The sequence below is a fragment of the Akebia trifoliata genome, chromosome 7 (genome assembly GCF_017979445.1).
Source record: "Akebia trifoliata isolate Shusen 1 chromosome 7, ASM1797944v1, whole genome shotgun sequence".
NCBI classification, from domain to species: Eukaryota; Viridiplantae; Streptophyta; class Magnoliopsida; order Ranunculales; family Lardizabalaceae; genus Akebia; species Akebia trifoliata.
This window is the reverse complement of record NC_141381.1, coordinates 27,129,138-27,156,113: the sequence shown is the minus strand read 5'-3', so window position 1 is coordinate 27,156,113 and position 26,976 is coordinate 27,129,138. Positions and strand designations below refer to the sequence as shown.

Below are 26,976 nucleotides of genomic sequence, written 5' to 3'. Positions count from 1 at the left end.
CTCCATCCTACCTCACACAATTGCATACATATTATCATGGACATCGAAGTTAGATCTTTTTCCTTGTGTATCTCGAAGACAAAGATCTATGGTTTTGTGCCCTTATCATGTCATCTGCATACATACCACATGTCTTTAGCGCGTTGATTTATCACAGCTCGGTTAATTAACATGCTCCTCCACTTTGGACCATACTCTAATATAAAAAGATTGTGAATTACATTCATAATAATGTTTATGATCACATACATCAAAGCTTGATCCATGCAAATCATTTGTTGAATGGCGGAACATATTAAAAGTTAGTTACAAGGATTTATTTTCTCTTATTGTGTGATCGAAACAAGATGGACTCCTAACTTATTTTATTGCACGTTGGGAAATTTTCATGGGACGGAACTTTGACTTTTGGGTATAAAATACAAAATTTCCACATCAGTGCCTTCCAACACGACATGTGCATTTGTTTTTTCATTGAGTGACAAACTTTTTTTTTCTTTTTTTTGAAAAATTATATTAAATTAAGGAAAAATTACTTAATAAACCCTATGATGGGGATGTTTTTCTAAATGCACCCTAAGTTTTGGGTGATATCTTAACAACCCAATTAGTAAAGCCTTTCTCTTTTAATTCCCCACTACTCAATAAAATGATGAAGACAAATCGTGGAGATTAACAAGTCAAATATTTGATCTCAACAATTTGAATAGTTGATCTTGATGATTCATGTCAAGATGTTGAGATCAACGATTGTAAAAAAGTTGATATCGATGATTGGAACAAAGGTTGATCTCAATGATTTGACTTGCCAATCTTGATAATTTGAATCATCGATGTTATTGATTGAAAGGGAGTGAGAGAGCGTCAAAAAAAGAAAAGTTTGCTAAGTGGCCCACCAAGTTAATTGCCTTAGAAAAATTAGCGTGTTTTAGAAAGAAATCCCTCCATAATAATTTTCCCTTAAATTAAACAAAGAGTACACAAAGGAGGAGGTCAAGAACTATGATGAGAGAAGCGGCATTCTTTCTCATCGGCCCATCCTCCTTTGTGGGAACCACATACCAAAATAGTTCCATTTTTACAAGGGTAATTTAGTCATGCTCCCCTTATTTGTTCCCAAATTGATGATATGCCACTAACCAATGACCGTATGATCTTATCTAACAAAAATAGAAAGTTAAATTATCAAATAACTCAAAAACTTACAGATGTGGCATGTGCAAAATCGTAGATTTTTTGCCTTGGGATACACAACTGCACATGTTTTTTAGGATGTGCAACTGTGTATTCCGAGGCAAAAAGTCCTCAGTTCTTTAAACATGCCACCTCAGTGAGTTTTTGAGTTATCATGTCAAGTTGAGTTACAAAATACTCAAAACTAAAATGAACATTTTTCCCCCTTTCTCATGGGTTTCCCTACCTTTTGGGTGAGACTAATCCCGCGGTCACACACACCGCCCCCCCGAAAAGTCCTATGTGCAATTAGTTGAGTTAAGGGTCAACTGGACTCTGGATGGTGGTCCCAAGAAATTCATTGCTTCGCGGGGTTTGGAACAGTTGAACTACCATTCCTAAGAAACTTATCAAAGATCGGTTTGCCAATGGGGTTTAAAATGAACAATGTACTGAAATGGGATTTAGAGCAAAAGTTGCACATATTTTGAGAAGAGTTGCAATAAATTGGCGCACTAAAACTACACAAAATCATAGATTTTTTTCTTGGGGATACGCAAGGAAAAGATCTATGGTTCTGTTCACATGCCACATCAAGAAATTACGAGTCAGTTTATCGTTAGTCTTTTGGGAATTATCTCTAAGAAAAAATGATTTTTTGACATACGCTCCCATCACAGAATCGTAGATCATTTGCCTTGGATACGTAGAATCATAAATCTTTTTCCTATGTATCCTGAGGTTAACTATCTACAATCCTATGATGGGGGCTTATGTGAGAGCCTCAGATTATCACAACTCTATCTCTATCTAGGGTGCTGAACATTTCCCATCTATTAAAATCATGACTTAGCACCGAAAGGTGAATTAGAGTAAATCACAGGGTCAAATGGGCCTTAATATGCTCCACGTGGCAAGTTTAGGGGTTTTTGGTATCCATAAAGATTCGGTGATTCCGGGATCTAAACGTCAACTCTTTTTTTCCCCTTTGGAGAATACTGAAATTCTGAAAAATGACCATCGAAGTCTGAACTCTGAAATATTAAAATGGCGATTTTCTCGGTTTCTTCATGTAGTTAGTCGTCTCTTTCAAAGACATTTTGTAATTTACTTCATAAAATAATAAACTCTTATTAAATTAGAGGTCTGACTCTTATTTTAAAGTTAGTAGAGACAATGGACGCCCCCATCACAGAACCGTAGATCATTTACCTTGGGATACATAAGAAAAATATTTATGATTTTACATAACTCGAGAAAAATGATCTATTGTTCTGCTATGGGAATGTTTGTCAAAAAGGGTCGTCATATTATCACGAATCAATGGGCAATCCAACACCACAGTATCCTAGATTTCACAGAAAAACTCAAACTAAAAAAAAATTGGCTTGATCTCAAGTGTTGCAAATTGACTCACAAATTTAAAATTTAAAATAATTATTTTTTGAAAAAAGAAATCTAAGTTATTAAAATTCCGTTTCTTAGAGTCTTGTGGCATTGAATAATGTTTTTGAGTACTACAACGTGATGCGATCAGGAAACTTTCATCACTACCTTAATAAAGAAAGTACTCCTTTTTCTTAAACCAATAAGGCTGAAGTGACCTCAGATTGGAATCTCATATCACACTTCTTGACGTGAAAGTGTATGAAAATCTTAGATACTTTTCACCGAGATACGAATTACACAACATCTATGATATGACTCTTATCCACTTTCACCATCAAGAAGTGTGATATGAGATTCCAGCTTGAGGCCACTTCAGCACCATTATTCTTAAAATAATGTAGAAGAGAGAGTGATAGGGAGAAAATGGACTTTTTAATTGTCGTTCTTTGTGGACTGCGACTTAGTCAAAGGAGAAAAATCTATAGTTGCATTTTTCCAATTCACAATACTAGTATATATTATATTATTAAAATTAATATGTTGAGAGACTCTTTCAAGATTTTTAAAAATTTTAAAAGTTTGTTGAAATATTTAAATAGAACTCTTCAAAACGAATCCGGCGGGTGTGGGTCAACGTTTCACAACATGAAATTTATAAGACCAACAATAGAGCATCCTTGGTTTACAGGAGCAAGGATTATTAATATTTAAACATACCCCCTTCACATTTTAATGAATATTTGAGATATCCTTATGTTTTTAAACTCATGACATTGATCCCTTGACCTTGATATTTTTTGAGAGTATTGGAAAATGACAAAAATGTCCTCATTTTTTGTGTACTACCGCTATTCGATGAGTCTACAGAATGTAAAGCCGCTTATATTTAGAAATCACGATGCATGTGAGAGATTTTTAATATTTTGAGAAATACATCCACCTATTTAACACTCATGATTCTAAATCCTTTACCTATCCTCGAAGATGTCCCTGTTAGATTGATGACCATTTGCTAGAGTGATCGGGATTGTCTATTACTTAATCTAAAGTAACTACTCAATACCTCTTACTATAACAAAATGAGAACCCTCTTGTAAGCATGGTTTTAAATCTCGTTTGAAACGGCGATAATTTTTTTTGATTCGTCTTGGTATCATCTGTTGGAAATTTGTATAGAAATCAGGTTAAATTCGATGAAGAGGATTAAATAATTTCTAGGCTCGAATTAGATTCAATTTCTTTTAAATAAATATTCTCTCCTACTGATTAAAATCACAGTACACAAAGGGTCAAAGAATAAATGTCTTCAAGATAAAGAAAAGTCTACACTCAAATTGTTAAATTGAATTATGTACGATCTGATTTAGTCTAAAACACTAAAAAATAATTGGAAATTGAAGATGCCAAGTTCTTAAACTTTAAAATAGAAGAATACATAAGTTTTTGACAAACTCAATTGGGAATTAACCACTTATCAGTTCGAAATTAGCATTGAACTAACCCCTCGGGGTTACCAACTTTTTTTAAATGATGCTTATATTAACTCCCTGATCAATGAGATTGGTAGTTTTTAATTTTAAGTGCCACAATTATTAAATGATTGTAGAACATGTGCATGTGTTCCGAAGATTATTATATATACATATATATTTTTTTACAGGTATCTTCAAAATTTTGGTAGAACTAGGCATGTACAAATTACCCATTTCCAGAAATCTGAAGCGAAATCGAACTGAAAAACGAATCGGAACCCAATTGAGCAGAATCGAGATCGAAATATTTTGGTCAAGGTTCGGTTTCCAATCCTGAAAACCAGTCTGAACCCGAATCAAACGGGGAACCAAAAACTGAATCCGAACCGATTAAAACCCAAACAAGAAAAAGGTTGAAACCCAATTAAACAGAATTGAGATCAAGACCGAAATATTTTAGTTTGGGTTCAATTTCCACCCCTGAAACTCAAACCGAACAGAGAACCAAAAGTCAAAACTGAACCTGAAAACATTAAAACCCAAAATTTCAACAATAAAAAAAAAACAAAATTTTAACCAAAACCTAGGGCCGTGAAATAAATACAAAACTCAACGTGTCATGTCAACATTTTGAAGCTACCTAACTGCTTCAAAGCTGGACTTGGCCGGAAGTTGCATTCATCAAGAGTCCACTCTGTTATTTGGTCATTGCATATGTATTAAGATAATAATTTGAATATTACTATTAATAAGTCATGAATATCACATGCGAAACAAATGCTTTGGCAAAAATTACGTGATCCAACAACGCTCATTGCTTCATTGATATATAATAAAGCTCGTGTTCTATATATGTATCCACTATTCGTCAACAATATACCGATCACTATTCCCAAATTTCCCAAAAAAAAAAAACAATCCAATTGTCATCCTTGGATTGTGTTCATCCATGCTCCATTGTTAACAAGGTTGTCCTTATATTTCTTTATAGCTCCCATATACTTTCAAGATTAAAGAAAATTATAAACTATTTTATTGATGTAAATTGTTGTACACGAAGCGATAAATTGGTGTTTTGGCCATTTCAATTTGCAGGAAATCGACAAGAAAACAAGCACACGATGCAAAATAAAGAAGAAAGCACAAACACAAGCACAAAAATACAGATTTATAAGGTTCACCATTTTTGGGTTACGTCCTCGGAGGCACTAGATCGATCTTCTTCACTATATCTAGTAAAGTTTACAAAGCAAAACCCCTTATGTTTCTCATCTCTCTTAGATACGTGTTTTCTTTTCCAACAAGAACACCTTATATATATAGGTCTAAGTTATATATTTATACTTCGGCCTGATTACATAAATACCTTAAAACACAATAGTTTCCATTATGTACCCCAAAAAATTTGGCCTGGGATGACGCCCCGGATACCCACTAGTCCAAGGGGAGATCTCAATCACAAATTAAATACAAGACACCTCCTCACAAAAACTCAATTCCCTTCATCACCATATTAAAAATAGGTTTAGTGATAAAATAAAATTAGAGAAAATGAGAAGATTTTTAAAATATTGAATACCTTTTACCTTCTTTGCAAAAGATAGAATTAAAAATGTGAGTCTGGTGCCCACTTAATTAGTGGGTGGATCCGGACTTACAAAGACACTTCTTTCTAGAAGGATAAATCATATTAGAAAAGGATAATCGAAGCCGACTTTTGTGGTTTGATTCTCAAATTTTTCTAGTCTTCCCCCACAAAGTATTGTGTTATTGTTAAGAAAGTGTGACAAAGTCTCCCTTTGGGTGGAAGGATAGACACTACTTCTTGATTTTATGTGATGTGTTGTTTGTCTTATTTGAGATTTTTTATTAGATTAGGGAAGAGTATGGGAGTTGATATAATGCTCCTCAGTTACATCTTTTATAATGTTTTAGAATCCTAGTTATTAATTAATCTAGAATGTATATTAATTAGACCTTTGTGTTGAGGTTTGTGGCATCTAATGGTACTGATAAATAAGGAGGTACTGTTAATAAGGCCACACATCTCGTTTGTCAAGCTCGTTCGAGGGTTGGAGGAGGGCCAGCGGTCCCCTTGCTTGGAAGGTGGGGATTCGGGGGCGGAGTCCCCGAGAGAAAATTTTCCAAGAATTTCGTAATTTGATTGATATTATGTAAAATCCTACTTATATTTCAATGAAAAGTGTAATTTGTAACTATAAATTTTCTCTTAATAGTGGAATCAATGTGATCTGTGGACATATCTCAATCCTTTTTTTTTTGTTTTTGATAACTGGGTATCCCTATAGACAATGGACGGAGTCCATATTTGGGCTTTGCCTAGTCTATCAATCATGATCTTGTCCAAGAACTAGTCTCAGGGCACATGCAACGCCCGCACATCACACGCATCAGGTAAGTGAGGATACGCCTTGACGTGTGGGCCTTGAGGAATTAATGCTCATACTAAGTGTCAAACTCAGGACCTATGAGCATTAATTGCTTATCGGTCTAAAATTGCCATTGAGCCAATCCCTTGGGATTTACGTACCTCAATCTTGAAGGAATCACGTAAATAATTTTGTATTTCATGTCTGATTGCATCTTCATTTACTTTTTCCTATTTATTATTATTGGATCGATTTCTCTACATTTTGGTAGGGCATGAGATGTGTCCAAAGTAAATAAAGGATGATTAAGACATGCCCCCTCCATCTTTTGTCAATTTTGAAATACCAATACTTTTCAAACTAATAACATTCCACTTGGTCTGGGTCTTATCCATCTGAAACACTAATATAAAATGATCTAAATGCCCACATCTTCAACCTCTAAATTGCCAAAAAGAAAATCTTTGATTTTTTATTAAAACCAGTCATCTTCAAATTTGAAAAGTTTTTTTTACTCTTGTTTCAACTTCAAACCTCTAGAAAAAGGTGGGTTATTTTAAAATTCATTGACCGTTGAAAACAAATTCACCATTTTAAAATTTTAAAAGCAGCGATTTTGCCTCTTAGGTCATCAAGCATCGACATCGTTAGTGGTTCACGATCATGGAGCAGAGCTAGTAAGGAGCTTGTGGGGGCAATTGCCCCCACAAAACCCCTTGTATTTTCAACTAATTACAAGTCACACTTGCCCTCACTCCCTCACCTCCCTCGAATTTTTACAACCCCATTTGACTTGAGCCTCCTCCCATAGATTAATTGAAAATGACAAGTATCATTTTCTTCAACTTCTAACAAAAAATCGCTTTGAATTTCTCCCCCAAAATCATTCATCTCCAAGCTCTTCCATTGTACCATGAACTACAATTTGCCCCCACTACAAGAAAATCCAAGCTCCACCCATGTTAACGATTGAGCTTGTTGTGAAGATCAATGAGAGATATTAATTTAAAAAAAATAATTTATGTCTTGTAGTTATGTGTTGAAAATATCCCGTAAAGCTTGAGAGACGTATACGAGTAAGGTTATATTTATATGAAAGAATCTTTGGGATATGAGGCATCGGTATTTACTTGAATAAGGATGCATTTAAAACTCTATCACTTCCACTCACTATAAAAGAACTCATATATGGATTTTGTTAGGGCACATGCCAAAGTGCAAAAAATACACTTTGAATATTGGAATCTGAGGGTATTTGAGTAAAAAGAAATTTCTTAAAGGATATTTTTGATACAAAATCCAATTTCTAAAGTGCATTTATTTCACTATAACGTGTGCCCTAAGGGCACACGTTAACAAGACCCCAAATTTTAATGATGTGATCTACCCATTTGTAATTCTATTTACTGTCGTATGACATTCTTGGATCCACATTGTTTTTAAAAGAAGAGTCGTGCTGGAGTGACACAGGATTTACTGTGATTCTCACAATTTTGACGTGGACATGCATACATAACCGTAGATGGTTTTTACTCGTATCTTGAGGAAACACATCTATGGTTATGTGCACATCCCACGTCAGACTTGTGAGAATCACAGTAAACTCTTTAGAGTACACGTTAATGAGACCCCTCAATGTAATCTCAATTCCGATTTCAATTCTGGATATGAGATCCTTGGAACCATAGCCAACCTGACAAAAACCCCGCCATCAGGTAAGATAGATTATTTTGAATGAGAAAAAAAAATGAGTATCTAATAAAATAGACAATTATTTATAAATTTAACTTATAATTCCTCACTTGAAAGTTAATATAAACAATAAATTCTTCAAATAAATCAAATTTTAGAGAATAAAATTATTAATAATGATAAACTACTCGCTAAAATTGTTGTTGTTGATGTGGCTTGTGCAAAGAACCATAGATCTTTTCCTTGTGTATCACAAAGAAAAAGATATATGGTTCTATGCACATGCCACGTCAACCGTGTCATTACGGTATGAATCATTTATTTGTCATTGAAATTGTATAAAAATATGAAAAATGAATGGAATACATGTAGAGAAAGGGTAAAAATTAAAGACTTCACATTTTCTTTATATTTTAATTTTACTTCAACTACATTACTTTACGATATCTCTTTGTAAGAATTTAATCCAAACACACCACAGATGAAGAACAAAATAAATTAATGGAGAAAGAACTATTTTTTCCTTATTGTCCATCATATTCATAGAAGAAAGAAATCAAATCCTACTCTAATTGGCTACCCTAATATAATTATTGGTCTCCTTCATGTCCCATGTTCGACTCTTTGGGCCAAATAATCTTTGAATGTTTGGTCCTCTTATTGGTTACTTGCACACCAAAAATCAGACGATTTGCCATGGAAACAAATATTCATGGAGTTTTTAGTTGATATCAAGTAGGAAAAAATCATATAATAAAAAATAAAATACTACCATGTCATTTTTTTTATTATAACACGTTATTTATATTTACTTTTTAATTATCAAAATATTTTCATCAATTAAAATCCCACAACCCTTATAACCTTGTTAATTAATTTTCTAAAATTATAAAACTATCCTTTTATTATGTTTATTTTCACCATAACTCTACGAGTGGATCATCATCATTGTCTGCATCCCCACCGTTACCCGATTCATTGTAAGGTGTTGCATTTACATCATAACTCTAGGTATGGGTAATGGGTCGAGCTTTCTCATTCTCGGAATCTTGTTCGGAAAAAAAAAATTGTCAAAGTATTAGTATCATACATAAAATATATTGAAATACGATATAAAACTAGATTATCTATTTAAACTTTTTTAAATATTTTATTAAATATTTATAAAATATTTTAATTATGCATAAATCCTAATTTTTGTAATACATGTGCATTTGAGGAAGCCAAACTACCAATATTGTTAAATACATATTAAGCTGGTATGCCCCGCCCCCATGGACCGGACTATGGCCCATGAAATTTGGAGACAGGCGTTCTGGTTAAGTTGGGCTTAGACTATGGACCCACCCAACCATTACACACGCTGGGCAAAGATTAAGATTAAGAAAATTCTTTATCGATGTTCTACCCTTATGTTTGTTCATCCTCCAGCCCCAGCAAGTCACTTAATTTTTCTTAAGAAATGGCACAAAACTTTATAGGCACAAAATTTAATGTAAATGAAACATAAAACTTTGAAAACATTTTGCCTAATGAGGAATTTTTAGGCAATTCAGGTGTCTGATGAAGTCCATTTAAACTATTTTTAGAGAACTTTTATTGTGAAAATATCTCTCTCAAAATCTGAATTGAGAAAAAATTTCATTTCTTGATTAGTCATCTAGAAATGGTCCACCTCAATCTGATACAAAACATCACCCATGATCGTCCCCTTTTCACTTTCTTCTTCAATTTCAATTTTTTTTTTTTTTTTTTTTTTAAAATCTTTGGATTTATTCTTCTTTGAAGGAAATCCTCTATATTATCTTCCTCTATTTTATAACTTATTTTCACTTTCTTTTAGAATTTATTTTCTTTCAAAAAAATCCTCTCTTTCTCTTGGGATATTATTGTAAAAGGGCGTAAGAGAGGAAAGATAGTAAAATTAGAGGGATATTAAGCGGCGGGGGGGGGGGGGGGGGGGGTGTAGTGTGTACCCGACTCCACTGTAGTTGGAGTTTAGTCATATCCCTATCCACGTTTTGGTGAATATTTGAAACTGATGACATGTCCCCTTGATCTTGGGCATCTCTTATAGGCTAATGAAAAAATGGCCTACATGCCCTCATCTTCAACCTTTAACAAAATGTTCTTTGATTTTTCTACCAATAATATGTCAACTTCGTGCTCTTCAACTTCTATGGTCAATTATTTTAAACTTATTAATCTCATCTTCAATCCATCATTTTCAACCTCAGCTTAACTCCGGGTAGAAATCCTTGATTTTTAAAAAAAAAAACCAAATTTCATTGCCTTTCACTCTCCAAAAATCCTATCTTGTTCAAGGTTAGAAGGTTGATGTAAAGATAAAATACAAAGGTTGAAGATGAGGGAAAAATTATTTACTGTGGAGATTGAACATAACTAATTTTGGGGAAAAAAATCTAGGATTTTGGTTTGCAAGTTGAAGATGAGGGTATTTAGATCCAATGTTTAAAATCTCGCCTCGAGACAAGGTTTTAGGCAAGAGAAATATCAATATTGTCTCGAACCATAAATTTGACACATACAATACATTCTGGTAGATTCCCAAAAGATAATACATTTTACACCTTTAGGAGGTTTTTAAAATAAGATAAAAAGAAGTCTTAGCCCATAATTAATCTATAAATTGATCAATAACAATGGATGATTAAAAGTAGTACATATTACATCCTAGAGCAATTTTATTGTAGATAAAATCTAGGATTAATGGGCTCTAAATATCTGCAAAAAACTTGTAAAATTTTATATTATTTACAATTAATCGGACGGCAGAGATTGTAGTTGCCACAGTAAAGAGAGAGAAAACAACAATGTTGGCCCAATGCCATAACTTCTGCTCCTTTTTGGCTGTCCTTCCTTTAAGCTGTAGAAAATTAAAAGGAGATGGAAAGAAGAGTTTTAAGTTCAAATCCATGGAATTAATTTTGATTGTTAACGTACAATATGATTCAAATCGCATGTTATGGTTTGTAATTAGTTACCTTGATGAAGATCATACTTGGGAACACAAAGGTTAATGGGAAGAGTGTAAATGATCCCAATAAGTTGATGAGATCTAAAGTGAAAGGAAATGCAGCTGCGATGAAGGTGTTTGTTCCAAAGACAAGTGCACGTAGAAGGAATCGACGCTTGAGGTTATTGATAGAGTACATTTTCTCGTCTAGTTTTAAGAACTTGGTATCGAGAGCCTCATTTATTGGTGCTAGAAATATCTGAATTCATCCATGGGAGAGACCATAAATTTAGAGATTCTAAATAAAAATAATATAATTATCATCCATAATATGCAAGGTTGTTTTTTTAGTTGGGCTAAGGCCATGTTCGTTTTTACTCATTGAGAGGTCAAATGTGAACGATGGATCGATGTGGCCAACATGTTTGATACATCACACTTGAACTTGAGAAGCCAAATTTTCTCACAACATTAGAATATGTGAGATATTTCCTGTTTTGTAATGTTTTTTTTTAAATATCAAATAGGGTAACTCTTGTACTTCCATTTACTTAAATTTTTCTTTTTCAACTTTAAATAAATGCAAATGAAAGGATTTAAAAATGAATTTTAATAAATGCAAGTAAAATAAGTACCATTTCTTGTTAGAAAATTATATTACCAAACAGGATATGTCCTCAAGGGAAAGTACATAAAGGGACACATAAAATTTTAAAATTACCATGTCATACCCATTTTTATGGTATATCTTTTGAATTTCATAAAAATGTACTTTATTTGAAATTCATAATAAGCTTATAAAAAATAAATTCAAACATGCGGGCACCATTTTGGAAAAAAAATATTAATATCAGAATGGGTATATATACCTTTTATGCTAAATATTCTAAAATGGGTATCTGATGAAATAATTTAGGTTTAAAGAAGAAAAATAAGAGAAAACCTTACTTGTTGGGAGATTATACCCTGGAGAAAGACAGTAGAGTTGATGAAGATCTTAGCCCACTTGGGCCCACTTAGGTCTTTAGGGAGATACGCTGAAACACCTGAACCATAAGCCCAATAGCCAACTATGCTCACACCATAGTAAATTAAAAGCCCAACTGTGAATTGTAGATACAAGGCTTTTCTCATGTTCTTTACTGCTGGCTTACGCAAGGTCGACTAGTTTTTTATGACAAAATTATGTTAGAACAAATTATCAAATATAGTTATATTGGTCATTCAACAACTTTTTTTTTTTTTTTTGATCCATCGTGGATCCGAAATCCTTACTTGTATCTCTGGAAGCATGCCTGCGGTGTTGCAGACGACGATTGCTGCAATTGCTCCGAATGCATTAAAGACTTTGTCTGATTTGCTTCCCTTAATTTTGTAGTCTACATTTGTGTTAGACCTTCCTACAAAAAATGCATACTAGGTTAATATTATATGGATGTGCATATGTATGTATTGTTGTGTAAATGTCTTGTATTCTGTTGCACTACGCAGTGCAGAGCTGCAGGATGTAGAGGCAGCTCTCGGTTATATAAATAGAGATCTTTAAGTCTGTAAAACTTATGAGAAATTAGTTATTGTTTTTGTTTTGTTTCGTGGACGTAGGCGCACTGTCGAACCACGTAAATCTGTGTTTTATGCTATTGTGTTGTATTTGCTATTTCGATTTTCTTACATTTATGTATACATACCATCTTTTATTAAAACTTCCAAGATGATGATAACATAAGCTAAGCTGATGATGGCCGAAATTGCCAACCAATGTCGCATTGCTGACATTGTAGGAACCAAAAATGCGAATATGAAGAAGACTACACCAGTCATAATGATGTAATATTGAAGTCTCAATGGGGAAAGACTGAACTCTGAATTGATCTCCTGCATATAATAGAATATTGAATTTAATTCAAAAGAACGAAGATGGATATAGTAGAAATATGTATGAACATTCTTCAATAAGAGAATGTTATGTTTGTGCTTTGTATTGTGTTGGTAGGATTACATTACCTCAATGGATTGTACACCAAAATGTATCGTTTGATCAAATCAATCAATCAATCTAAATCTACAATTTCTTGAGGAATGTAGAGCAAATAAAATAATTGAAGCCCAAAAAAGGATAAATCATTTCAAAGTTCATCTCTAAACTTTTGAACAATGAAGTTATATGGATTCTTTTTCCTTTAATTATAAGGGTCCTAAGGTTTATTATATTTAAAAGGGTAAATTACCATTTCGTGAGCTAATAGGACGAAATTCTGATTCCAGATAACTGTTCATTTTAATTCTCAAAACATGAACAACGAAATCGCAGGTTTTTCAAGTGACGTTCTCACAGGTTTGAAGTGACAGTCTCACTGATATATTATTATTTTTTTTTGTCAAAATGACAATTACATAGTGACAATCTCGCTAAAAGTAGCGAACCTGCGAGATGGTAACTTCAAACCTACGAGATCGTCACTTGAAAAACCTGCAATCTCACACTTCATGATTTGGGAATTAAAAAGAACTGTGAGCCAGAATTGAAATTTCATCAAAAGTTAATCACATTTTGGGAAATTTCTTCATTTAAAATACTAGAAAATAATTGTAAATATAAGCAAACTCAAAATCTTATCAGATCTATCACAATCTTAATCTTATTCTTCAACCATCTTATTACATTAAATCCTATGATACTCTACCACCTTACTTCAAACTTATGATGATTAACAATCATTAAGAGATTGTTGTAATCAATAACGTCCAAAACATTATATATATATATAAATCATTGTGTTCGCTACATGAAAATTGAAAATTTTGATAGGAAAATTCATTGAGCGAAGGCCCACAAATTTTAGTAATCAAATTTCGACGGCTCATGACCATCAAAAAAATTTATGTTCCCCAATTCCACATCTTAGAACCGTCGAATTTCTCTCATCCTCCATTAATTTGACGATTTTGACTTGTTGAAAAAAAAATCGATAATGAAAATTTTGACGTCTTGATCCATCGAATTTTATGAAATTTAACGGCCTTGGACCATCATATTTGGCATTTTTCATGTTGTGGTTGTTGATACGATGATAAATATGATCATCTTGTAAGTTGAGTTGCCGTTGATGAGTGTGAACTTAAAACAAAGAGTTGCATAATGATTATCAGTTCAATAGAGATGATTAGTGTTGACATGTCCATGTTTTTTAACGAGGAATAATTGGCCCCATTCTTATGGCAGATGCTTACTATCCATGATTGGTTTAAGTAATTTTTAAATTTGATTGATTTTAATTCAAAATCTTTAGATGCTCAAATCATTAATATGTGATGAGATGCACTGAAACAATGATATGGCACATATCATGTACATTATTAGAGTGCATACATTACAAGAATTGTCAAAAAGTACTTCAATCATTCAATAAGGACCGAACGAGTTATCAAGAAAGAAATCATCGAAAAGATGGCGTTTTCAATTAGAGCCTTGACTTACCCAAGGAACCATCTTTTTTTTCGTTTTTTTTGTTTTTTTTTAATGACATGTGGCACCTTCACTTTTGGTGGATATTAGAGACACCCCCAATATTTTCAAACTCATGACAATGACATACCCCTTGAGTTCAATCTTCACTTATAAACTAATAATGATTAATGAAAATGACCTAAAATTTCCTGGTCCTTTCTTCCCAAACCAAATTAATAATGACAATGATGATGTGATGATGATGGCATGATGAATTGATAACAACAAGGGCATTAAAGTCATTTTTATTTATCTACATAAGGAAAAACGTGGTAAGATTTGAAATTATTTTTCCTTGTAATTGTAGCAAAGAAGAAGTCACGCCTTGTAGATGATTGGAGTTGAGATTTTCCTGTTGGAATTATTATTATTACTTTTATTATTAAAATTATTTTGTGACTCTTTCACATATATAAATTTTCTATAAATACTGGATTGTAATTTGTTTAAAACATTAAGGGTAAAATTGAAAATCATGTTTATAATCTGGCAAATAGTTACCAACATCAAATATGATGAGTTAGTTAACATCATATCAAAATTTTAATGGTATTCACCTAATACTAGAATTCTACAATGAGTAGAAAACCTAGTATCCTTTTTTTATAAATACATGATCGTCCCCTTTCTCTTTAAACACAGATTACTTTATTATTAAGATAGAGATTCTCATCATCAAAGGGTAGGCTAAGTTGGGATAGCACATCTACTCTTCTCAGATCAAGATCGACATCAAAGTGTTCTTCACAAATTATCGGAAAAGCGAATCCAGATATTTTAATGTTTATAATTTTTCGGCCCGCTTATTATGTTTTTGATCAAGATCAAATCTTAAATCCATGAATATTATGTTTGTAGTTTTTACCAATATTTTCAACACAAATGAGTTAAATAAGAAGCAATTTTGGCTGCTCTCTTGACTCCATTCTATCTATATCTCAAAGAAATTACTTTTGTTATTTAAATTCATATTATATAGATATGAAAACAATCATGTTTAAAAATAAAAAACTTCATCTAGGAAAATTCTCAAATGCATGCCACATGGCATGCCATTTAACTTATATTTATCCATGTACATCATGTATGTATGTGGGAGTAGATCCTCTATAACGTGTTTTTTTTTATAGGTTCCTGTAGCACTTGTTCTACAATCCATAGACGTCACATTAAAAAAATAATAATAATAACTCAGTCCTCTTGAATTCATGGTTTAAATCATATTTATAAAAAATAAAAAATTGATTATGATTAAACGTTTGAAAATGAACTATCATCGAAGGCCCAAATTTGACCGGCCAAATGTAAAATGCATGCCATATGGCATGTCCTTCGACTTATATCCATACTTGGACACATGTATGTATGTATGTATATATATTTTAAAAATGTATACTCATACCTTTAATGCATTTCCTCCAAGTTGGATGAAACCCATATTTCCGAGAAGGAGAGTCAAAAATTGGGGGACCCAAGTGATGAAATACATTTCTCTTCCTGCCACGACAAAACAAACCTTGTTGGTCTTAAGTCTTAGAATCCCCTATAAAAAAGTACCACTCATCTTCACCATTATTAATAAATAATTGGTAAAACTAACTCCTCAAGTTGGGGGGATTTTTTCTTCATTGAATTAAAATAAATAATATTTATCTATTTTATATCATAAAAATAATAAATAGCATCATATTTAAGGGTCAGGTTCAAGGGCCATATGAGAAAACATATGAGAAAACTTTCGTTTTTCAAAATAAGGGTTAGAGGTTTTGGATTGAGCTGATTTTTTGCAAGGATGGTCACTATGATGAGAAGATCATCCTCACAAAAAATCAGTTCAATCAGAAACTTCTAAATCCATCAAAAGTGATTTACAAATTAGTGATAAAAAATGGTAAAAAATCGACGGTCCACATTCTAAATCACTTTTAATGGGGTTAGAAGTTTCAGATTGAGCTGAATTTTTTTTTTTTTGGATGATCTTCCCATCATAGAGATCATCCTCACAAAAAATCAGCTCAATCCAAAATTTTAACTCATATTTTAAAATTTTATTAAAAGCGAAAGTTTTCTCATATGTTTTCTCATATGGCCCTTGAACCTGACCCCATATTTAAAGTAATTCTAATTTAGTTTTTAATAAAATTTTATTTAGATTCTTCCAGGGACTACTACTCCATAGGGAAAACCGTCCCTCAGACCCATTTAGAGGGCATGGTGGCTAGAATTTCCTTTCTTAACTAGAGTTGTGATAATGTGACTCGTCACGTGGCATATTAAATTGACTCCCTGACGTGATAAGTTCGAAAATCATAGATCTGTACATCTTGGGATACACAAATGCACTTCCCCAAAACAAAGTGTATTCCAATGATCTTTGTATTCTGAGAAGTACAGATCTATAAGTCTTAAAATTGTCCCCGTCATGGAGTAGATTGATGTACCACCTGATGAGTCATATTATCAGATCTCTTTTAGCTAACATATTATTTGGAATTTTCGTCTCTCTCTACATTGATGTTAACCATAGACATTTGTAAAAATATTTCCAACTAATTTAAATATGATTTGAGAGAGATATTACGGCATGCATCTAAGGTGGACCAGACCCTAATTAATGATTTATTTTTAACGTGACCCAAAGTAATTCAACAACGTGACAACATTATTAAGAGAGAGAGAGAGTCACCAAAAACAAAGCCCATTAAGTCTCGGTATCTTATGAACCTCTGACCATCAATTATGTGAAATCCTGCCAAGAGCCAGTTGGCATAGGCAGTGAAGCAGCCAACAACTATGAGACAAATCAAACCCCAAGCCCAACCCAAAGGCACCAACATAAGGTTTGAAAAGCTGAAGATGAATGCACAATTGAAGCCTGTTAGCAACAAGAGACTCACTTGTACCCATGTATCTGAAACATAATCAAACACCCATCAATCCACCCAAAAATATTTCTCTACAAAAACATTGGAAGAATATTGCTTAAATATTTAGTACCCTTAAAGAGACCAGTTTAATCTACAATCCAAGAATGATTAGATTTATGTTCACCCATGAAGAGAGATTGTAAAAGAATTCGAAGGACCCATATGAAGATTTTTTTTATCAAAACCTTTTTAAAATTAAAAATATTTAAGAGGAGAGATAAGATGGAAACTGACCATGGTCGATGGTATGTGCAGAGGTGAGACCACCATCTACTTCTCTTGCTTCAACTCTAAAAACTTCTGATTTGTGGGTATTATTCTGCCCTTCCTTGGGTTCCGATAGATCCATTGCTTTGAGGATACAATTTGGATTGGATCGATCTTAGACTCAAAGCAAACACACTTCTTTGTCTGAGAGAGAGCATAGGAGAACAAATGAAGAACATGTGTTGGTTGAAGATACAAATAAGAGACATTGTTAGAGTCAGCCCATATGAATCACATGTGATTGTGGTGTACCATACGTCCTTAAATCATCCATCTATCATTAGTGGCATGTCTATGCGCAATGCTGGCTTAAGAGTCGTGCTGGAATGACTCCAGAGGGAACCTCATATCGCACTTCGTCAATCTTGAAGTGAAAGTGGACGGTAACCATAGACGACGCTTTACATCGAGATTGAGATCACTTCAGCATTATTCATATGTAGAATTCAATATTAATTGTAATTCTATCTGATAGAACACTGTTAATTTTAAGGGGGTCCACTTAGGTCATATCAATCAAGTACTGATGAGTTACCCAAGCACGTGTAGGTTAATATTATTTATTGGATTTTGTCGGTATAAGAATTTAACTCAAGATCTTTTTTTGTTTCTTGAGTGAGTGTGGTTGGTGTAGGGTTTCTTTATTTTTGTGAAATCTCAATTAAGAAAATATTTTTTTTTTTTTTTTTTTTATGATAATTGAAAAGTTAGAGATTCTTTGATTTTCTTTCTCTTGTGAGTTGTAGAGATAATTCTTTAAATATTTAGTCTCACATCGTGTAAATATAAAACTTGTACTCAATTAATAAATATTATCACTCTCCTACTTGTTTGAGTGTAAGTGAGAAAGAGACTAGGCTTCACGTGCACATGGGCACACATTGGGGCCAACATGTCGAAAACCCTTAGTACACATGCGATGCGCGTGCAAAAGGGTGCAAATTTCAAAATTAAAAATCTCATCTCTATCATTGATCTATATAACCGTTAGAATTAATTTTTGTTGAGCGTTTGGATCATCCAACATTTATAAACGAGCCAATTAAGACTCAAAGTCTCTCTTTCTCTTTAATTCATTAAACCGTTGGGTTTCTTTGCATAGTTGGACTCACAAAAACATTGTTCTGATCTCCACTCTCTTCTGCTCTTTTGCTTTTCATCATTGCTCATACACCTATTGACTTGATTGAGTTCGTCAAAGATTTGTTGTGGCGTCCCGTCAAACGCTAACACAAAGTCCCATGTCAGATCTTAAAGCATAAGATGGCGTCTTGAAATTTTGACATGGTCTCTTCTGTTTATGTTAGCATTCTAAGGCGTTCAACATGCAACTGATAAACGACATACATTATCCTACATATATACATATAAAATATAATACGAGCGGAAGCCTATATATCCAATAATATACGATAAATCAGAGTGCGGAAGAATAAATAAAATATAAGATTATACAAATATTCTTCACTCTAACAAAAGTCATAACGCTCAATATAAGACCCATAATACTAGCTGAATGAACTAACACTACTAAGGGGTATTGCCCCAATACTTACCAGGTAACAGACTCTGGTCGTCTATCTAACCTATCAAATAGTCATCACTCGTTTTCCACACATGTCTCGTCGAACTCCGGATCTTAAGTTAAAAAATGAAGAAGGAAATGATGAGTAACAATAGTTACCCAGTAGGGAAGCAAACAATTTCTGCCAATAACCTCTCCTGACATGAACGAATAAACATACTGAATCATTTTAAAATATGTAAAATTTTATAGAAGAAACTACGATTAACTGGTACATATAACTAGGGATGAGCAACTAAACATTTTAAAACTCACATTACATCAATTAACAGTACCCACAATAACATTTTCTTTTTATACAAATTTAATTAACCAAATGGAAATATTAAACATACATTTTATATATATATATATATATATATATATATATATCAAAATAAGGCAATAGATACATAATACACAATGGTGGAGTAGTGGAATTAGAGAGTTGGAATTCACAACTGGATCGCTCCCAGTCGGGACATGATATTTCATAATCAAGTATTAGTTCTTGATTTTGTGGCTGGTCGCTGTTTACCACATTTGCGAAACCATTTACCTGGCTCAAGCTGACAGTTTGACATGACCGTAAGCAGTGGGTCTCTTTTCAATGTGTCAGAACGTTCGACCACTATAGATTGTTAATGATCACTGACCAATCATTTTTATCTATGCCTATCAGGCGTGCATATGATTTCCAAATATATAATTCATTCGTATACGACCACCTTTACATTACAAGCTCATTGGTAAAGATAGGGAGGAATAAATTCGAATTCCAGTTGTAACTCCACTCTCATATGCATCTCATACCACGTATGAGCTTAGTGATCCATACCGTACATCCGAGGATAGTACACCACTTCGGATGATATGACGTACTATCCCTTCAGGTATTCACAGACTCTTTAATAGCTCACAAAATAGCTACATATATATATATATATATATATATATATATATATATATTATTTTCTTTAAAAACAAATAATTTCTATATATATATATATTATTTTCTTTGAAAACAAATAAGAAATTAACAAAATAAAGTTGAGAATAGATATTCAGTTTCTTACCATGCAACTGTGATCACTCGGCCTAAAATAAATAATAGAACTTGGAGCCTCTGTGCCAATAGAATTTAAATAAACATGCAACCAATCATTATCCCTGGATATCTCTTTACCAACCTATATACAACATTACAATGTAAAATTCAAACATCACCCCTCAAGTGTGATTCTTATATTTTTATCGTTTCATCCATTTTTCCAATTTTTGTAGTTCTCAATCTTTCAAAAAAAAAATATTCATTTTCTAATATTCATCAACTCAATATGAATTCACTGAATATTAAATTATTTTTTTTCAACTATGAAATTTATTTTTTCCAATAACATAAAAAAAAATGCAAAACTTACATCAAAACGGGGTCCAAACAGTGCATAGAACCCAATTGATAGAAATAATCTGGAGAAATATCCTACCCATGTATAATTTGTTATAAAATATAATTAAACATATCAAATATGCAAGTTCTATCATGAATTTGAAATAACCAATTGAATTCTATATTTTTGGAAACACATCACAAATTTTTAATAAAATCTTAAACGCAATTTTCACAATTTATGATTATTAATAAAAATTGAGAGTTCCTTACAGTTCTTTATGCAATAGAATTAAAGCACGTGCACGAAAATCAAGACGATCAGTGTGAAAATTGAGACGAATCGAACTTCAAGATGGCTAATTTTTTAATCTAACCTTGTGATTTTGAAGATTTTGATGTTGTTGTCATTTCTCTTTTCTACGACGAAATACGGTTTCGCCTCAAAATAGATGAATTCTATGGTCAAAATTTTGAAATCCTCGTATTATTTACAGTTGATTTTAGACAATATGGGGTGAAAAAGACGAGAAAACGAAAGGAAATTGGATGGATTTTGTAGATAACAAGGTTGCGGATGATTTTTTCCTCTACGTCGAAGGTCGAAGACAGACTGTTCGTGACGAATCGAAGGTTGAAGGTTTGAAAAAAAAAAAATTCGTTAAAAATGCTTGGTTGGTTTTGGACAAGTTGGAAAATGAATAGTATTTTTTTTTAATTATTTATATAATTGTGGGACAAAATTGGTATGTTACTTATTGTTTCATTCGACAATAACTTAACCGTCCGGACACAAAAAGTAACGAATGAATATTCTATTTTGTCTAATTTTTTGTTCTGGATCTAACATTGTAGTCAAATCATACAAATTATGTATTTAATAAAAATTTACTTTTTTGGCCTATTGGGACCCTAAAATTGATGTTGTTTTCATTTTTGACGATATTTCAACTTTTTAAACTCCAAAAATGACAAATAAATAGTTCTTATTCAATAATTTTTCATTACGACCCCAATGATATGATCAAATTTTAAAAAAATTCTTACTCTAAAAAAAATTCATTATTTTGGCCTGGTCCAACTCAAAAATCGAGTATTTTTCAACTTTTTTGTTCGGACTCATATTTGAGTGTGCTTAAAGCTAAAATATGTTTTTCGACCATTTTGAATCCAACAGTAAAGTCAGATTTCATTAAAAATGATCAAAACAAAATCTTACAATTTTACCCTAAATCTCACTTTCAAGATTTTCTCAAAATTTCACTATTTATTTCCTCGAGATACGAATCAAAAACTTGGGATTTTACATTTGTTATTTATGAGTGCACGATAACAGACTTGTGACTGTTGAATCTTAAAAAATGATCGCCTAAGACCGACTGCACCGTGGATATCATCCTAAGATGATGAAATTGATTTTAAGGACAACAGTTTCTTCGTGTCTCAGTTACTCAATCAAACTAATAAATTCATTCCAATTATTCTTATTGTTCGATTTAACATAATTTATTTTGTTTCATATTTATACATTAGAATCAACAACATCTTGCACATATACTTGATTATATAATATGGAAAGAGTCATGATAATCTGACACTCTTTATTCACACGCGACTTGTATGCTCCCATCAGAGAACCGTTGATCTTTTACTTTTGAATACACAAGAAAAATATTTATAGTTCTGTAATTACTAGGTCAAGGAGCGTATTGGGAGTTTATGACAAAAGAGCGTTGTATTATCATTAGTCATATGGAGAAGAATAATGATAAATTGACTCCCCTTTTGACAAACTCCCCCCAAACTCTTCTTTTGCAACTCTGCATAGAACCATATATTTTTTTCCTCAGGATACACCACTTCACATAGTCCCATGGGGAGAGTTTGGGGGGAGTTTGAAAATCACGACTATATAAAATATTGTCATGAGTTAAAAATTTGGGAAGGAGCTGATTTTTTGTTAGATACAAAATTAACTCGGTTTGGTAAAATTACATACATCCACAAGCGAAATGGTGAGATCATTTTACTATTTTCACGAAAAAGAAAAAGAGATACAATGTCTCAACCTCACTTCCTCTCAATAAAATTAAAAACTTTCTATTCAAACTCTTAATAGAGTAATACTAGTTTAATATGAATTTATATATAATTCGTACAAAAATGAAAATGTTCTCAGAAAAGAGTTAGGAAATTTTGAATAAAGTCACCCCAACAAAATTACAAATACTTGTAGAATTCATTCTGCCCCAATTACGTAATGAGTCGTGATAATCTGACTACCCCACGTGGCATACTCAATAACTACCTGACATGACAAGTTTGGTTGTCGTAGATCCAGCTCCTTGGGATACATGGTTCCCTTGAGCTACACTTTTTTATGGGGAAGTGCAGCCGTGTATCTCGAAGAGCACAGATCTACAGTTCCCAAACTTTCCACGTCAGGATAGTTAATCGAGTTTGCCACATGGGGTAGTTAGATTATCACGATTCTTAACTAATACCGTCAACACAACACAGGGCACAAACATAACATGTGGCATACGGAAGAAATTAATGCCTTGTCCCAAAATGTATAGAATCATGTTTTCTTTGTATTAGTATAGATCGTCTAGTTCTTATGATACATAAATGAGGTTTATAGAGATGGTTATAGTTTCCATCCTACCTCACACAATTGCATACATAATATCATGGACATTAAAGTTAGATCTTTTTCCTTGTGTATCCCGAAGAAAAAGATCTATGGTTTTATGCCCTTAACACGTCACCTGCATACAGATCGCGTGTCTTTAGCACGTTGATTTATCACGACACGGTTAATAAACATGCTCCTCCACATTGGACCATACTCTAATATAAAATGATCGTGGATTATATTCATAATATATAATGATTATGATCACATACATCAAAGCTCGATCCATGCAAGTCATTTGTTGAATGGCGAAACATATTAAAAGTTAGTTATAAGGATTTGTTTTCGCTTATTGTGTGATCGAAACTGGATGGACTCCTAACTTATCTTATTGCACGTTGGGAAATTTTCATAGGACGAAACTTTGACTTTAGTGTATAAAATACAAAATTTACATACAAGTGCCTTCCAATGCGACATCTGCATTTGTTTTTTCATTGTGTGGCAAACTTTTTTTCTTTCCTTCTTTTTAAAAATTATATTAAATTAAGGAAAAATTACTTAATAAACCCTATGATGGCGACATTTTCTAAATGTACCCTAAGTTTTGGGTGATATCTTCACAACCCAATTAGTAAAATCTTTCTCTTTTAATACCCCTTAACAACCCAATAAAATGATGATGACAAATTGTGGAGATTAAATATTCAAATAATTGACCTCAACAATTTAAATCGTTGATCTTGATGATTCATATCAAGATGTTGAGATCGACAATTGTAAAAAAGTTGATATCGATGATTGTAACAAAGGTTGATCTCAATGATTTGACTTGTCAATCTTGATAATTTGAATCATCGATCTCATTGGTTGAAAGGGGGTGAAAGAGCGTCAAAAAAGAGAAGTTTGCTAAATGGACCACCAAGTTAATTGCCATAGAAAAATTAGCATGGTTTAGAAAGAAATCCCTCCATTGACTTCATTAAATAATTCTCCCTTAAATTAAACAAAGAGTACACAAAGGACGAGGTCAAGAGCTATGATCAGAGGAGCGGCATTCTTTCCCGTCAGCCCACCCTCCTTTGTGGGACCCACATACCAAAATAGTTCCACTTTTATAAGGGTAATTTAGTCATACTCCCCTTATTTGTTCCCAAATTGATGATATGCCACCAACCAATGACCATATGATCTTAACCGACAAAAATAGAAAGTTAAATTATCAAAATAACTCAAAAACTTATAGAGATGGCATGTGCAAAAGAATCATAGATCTTTTGCCTTGGGATACACAGCTGCATATGTTTTTTGAGATGTGAATTGTGTATCCCAAGGCAAAAAGTTCACAATTCTTCAAACATGCCACCTCAGTGAGTTTTTGAGTTATCCTATCAAGTTGAGTTACAAAATACCCAAAACTAAAATGAACATTTTTTCCTCTTTTTCATGGGTTTCCCTACCCTTAGGGTGAGATTAATCCCACAGTCACACACACACCACCACCTCAAAAAGTCCTATATGCAACTAGTTGAATCAAGGGTCAATTGGACCCTAGATGGTGGTCCCAAGAAATTCATTGCTTTGTGGGTTTTGGACGACGAAAGTCAATCGCGACGGATTTGAATTTGAAAGTCGGGGAAAAAATAATTTAAAAAAAAAAAATGTCTTGGTTGATTTTTTAACGCGTTTGGATGATAATGAATAATGTTTTTATTTTAAATTTTTATTTATATAAATTTTGGGACAATTTCGGTATTTTGCCTATTATTTTATTAAAAGATAACTTGACCGTCCGGACGCCAAAAGAAACAAATGAATACTCTATTTTGTATAATTTTTCATTTCGGATCTAATGGTATGGCCAATTTATACAAAATCAGTCTCTAACAAAAATTTACATTTTTTACCCGATGGGACCATAAAATTGATGTCGTTTTCGTTTTTTTTATGATAATTCAACTTTTTAGACTCCAAAAATAACAACTAGATAGTCTATTTTTGATAATTTTTCATTACAAACCTAATGGTATAATCAAATCTTAACAATTCTTACTCTAGCAAAAAGTCATTTTTTAACCTAATCCGACTCGATAATCGAGGATTTTACAACTTTTCCGTTCGGACTCGCATTTGATCATGCTTACAGGCTAAAGTATGTTTTTCGATCATTTTGAATCCAATGGTAAGGTCAGTTTTCATTAAAAAAATTATCAGAAAAAGATCCTAAAATTTTATCATAAGTCTCACTTTTAGGATTTTCTCAAATGTCCACTATTTATTTTTTCTCGAGATACAAATCGAAAACTCGGGATTTCAAAAATCACAAATCACAAATCAACACACATGATCGATCATGATCAGGTACTAACTTGATCTAACACACCCGGTCGCTCTCGACTGGATACTAATTTGATTCATCATATCTGATCGAAAATTGATCAAATACTAATGTGATCGTGTGGTGCAAATTGCACTCGATCCATCACACTTGATGGATCAACCACAACCATTAAATGCCTTTGAATCTCCAAAATTTGAAGACTCCCCTACTCCTTGCGATGATACAAAGTGCAAAGTAAGTCATAAAGCACCCAATCGCCCTTACGCACGACATGCGTGTGTGGGTAGTGCTTTGCATCACCTCAAAGCACCAAATCAAAATCTTAAAGGTGTGACACGAATATAACTTATTTTATTTATGCTTTGTTATTAGGTATCCCACATTCTCACTTGTGAGCAATGTGGGACAAAACCTTGTACACAATCCCCAAATTTCTAACCTTAAAAAAATTCAAAATAAAACCACAAAAAACTAATTAGTTTATTTTAAAAATTCCAACGTCATCCACCAACAAAATAGATAGACAAGTTAACTCAAACCATGATCTCATTTGAAAATATATATAGTTCATTATCTCATTCTTGAACGAGAAAACTTGAACAAATCGGACGACTCGTCTAAGATGATTCAGTCTTGTTCATAGACGAGACGTCAAAACTAGTTTTAAAAACGTGCTTGTAAGAGTCCAACTTTGAAATGATCGACCGTTGAAAATTTCAAGAGGAACCCTCCCTTTAACTTGTCTCATGCTCTCCTTATATTTCCAAAATGACGATATTACCCCCTACATCCGTGAATATATGAGATTTCATCATCATCATCATCACCATCATTATTATCACTATCCTCATCATCACCATTACTACCTTTAATCATCATCTTTGTTTCATTACTATTGCCCATGTGATCATCTTCATATCCAAGATATCGTCAAAGATTACTGATTTTGGAAAGGAAAATTAAACCTTTCATAATTATTTTTCATTAGTTGATAAGGGAAGGAGCAAGATCAAGGGGCATGTCCAAATTTTGAAAACTATAAAGTACCATAAATATTAAAGGATGTGGAGGACCATGTGTCATTTAGAAGGGAGGGTTCATGTGGCTTTAAAGTGATTGTGGGACAAACGATATTTAATATTTAAATTAAACACTTATTGTTTAAAGATAAAATTGGTTAGCCGGTTATTATTCGTATCATTAAAGGGTCAACTTTCTTTTTCTTTTCTTTATTTATAATCGCGGGTA

General features: G+C 32.8%; 1 protein-coding gene across 1 annotated transcript; it reads right to left on the bottom strand.

Annotated features, from left to right (window-relative positions):
* Positions 1-10,636: 10,636 nt before the first annotated feature.
* Positions 10,637-18,041, bottom strand: LOC147398683 (proline transporter 1-like). Its single transcript, XM_086447942.1, has 8 exons — positions 17,763-18,041; positions 17,288-17,512; positions 16,004-16,098; positions 12,782-12,968; positions 12,369-12,493; positions 12,042-12,257; positions 11,122-11,352; positions 10,637-11,003 (listed from the first exon to the last, which is right to left on the bottom strand). The coding sequence occupies exons 1-8, from the start codon at positions 17,875-17,877 to the stop codon at positions 10,854-10,856; spliced, it is 1,344 nt and encodes a 447-aa protein (XP_086304068.1). The 5' UTR covers positions 17,878-18,041; the 3' UTR covers positions 10,637-10,853.
* Positions 18,042-26,976: the final 8,935 nt, after the last annotated feature.

Bases quoted from the DNA above. Each gene is read 5' to 3' on its own strand.
- LOC147398683 (XM_086447942.1), bottom strand. From the start codon at position 17,877: ATGGATCTATCGGAACCCAAGGAAGGGCAGAATAATACCCACAAATCA. The intron at 12,969-16,003 runs GTATGAGTATAC...TATTATATGCAG, and splicing joins TTGGAGGAAATGCATTAAAG to GAGATCAATTCAGAGTTCAG. The intron at 11,004-11,121 runs GTAACTAATTAC...AATTTTCTACAG, and splicing joins CAAGTATGATCTTCATCAAG to CTTAAAGGAAGGACAGCCAA.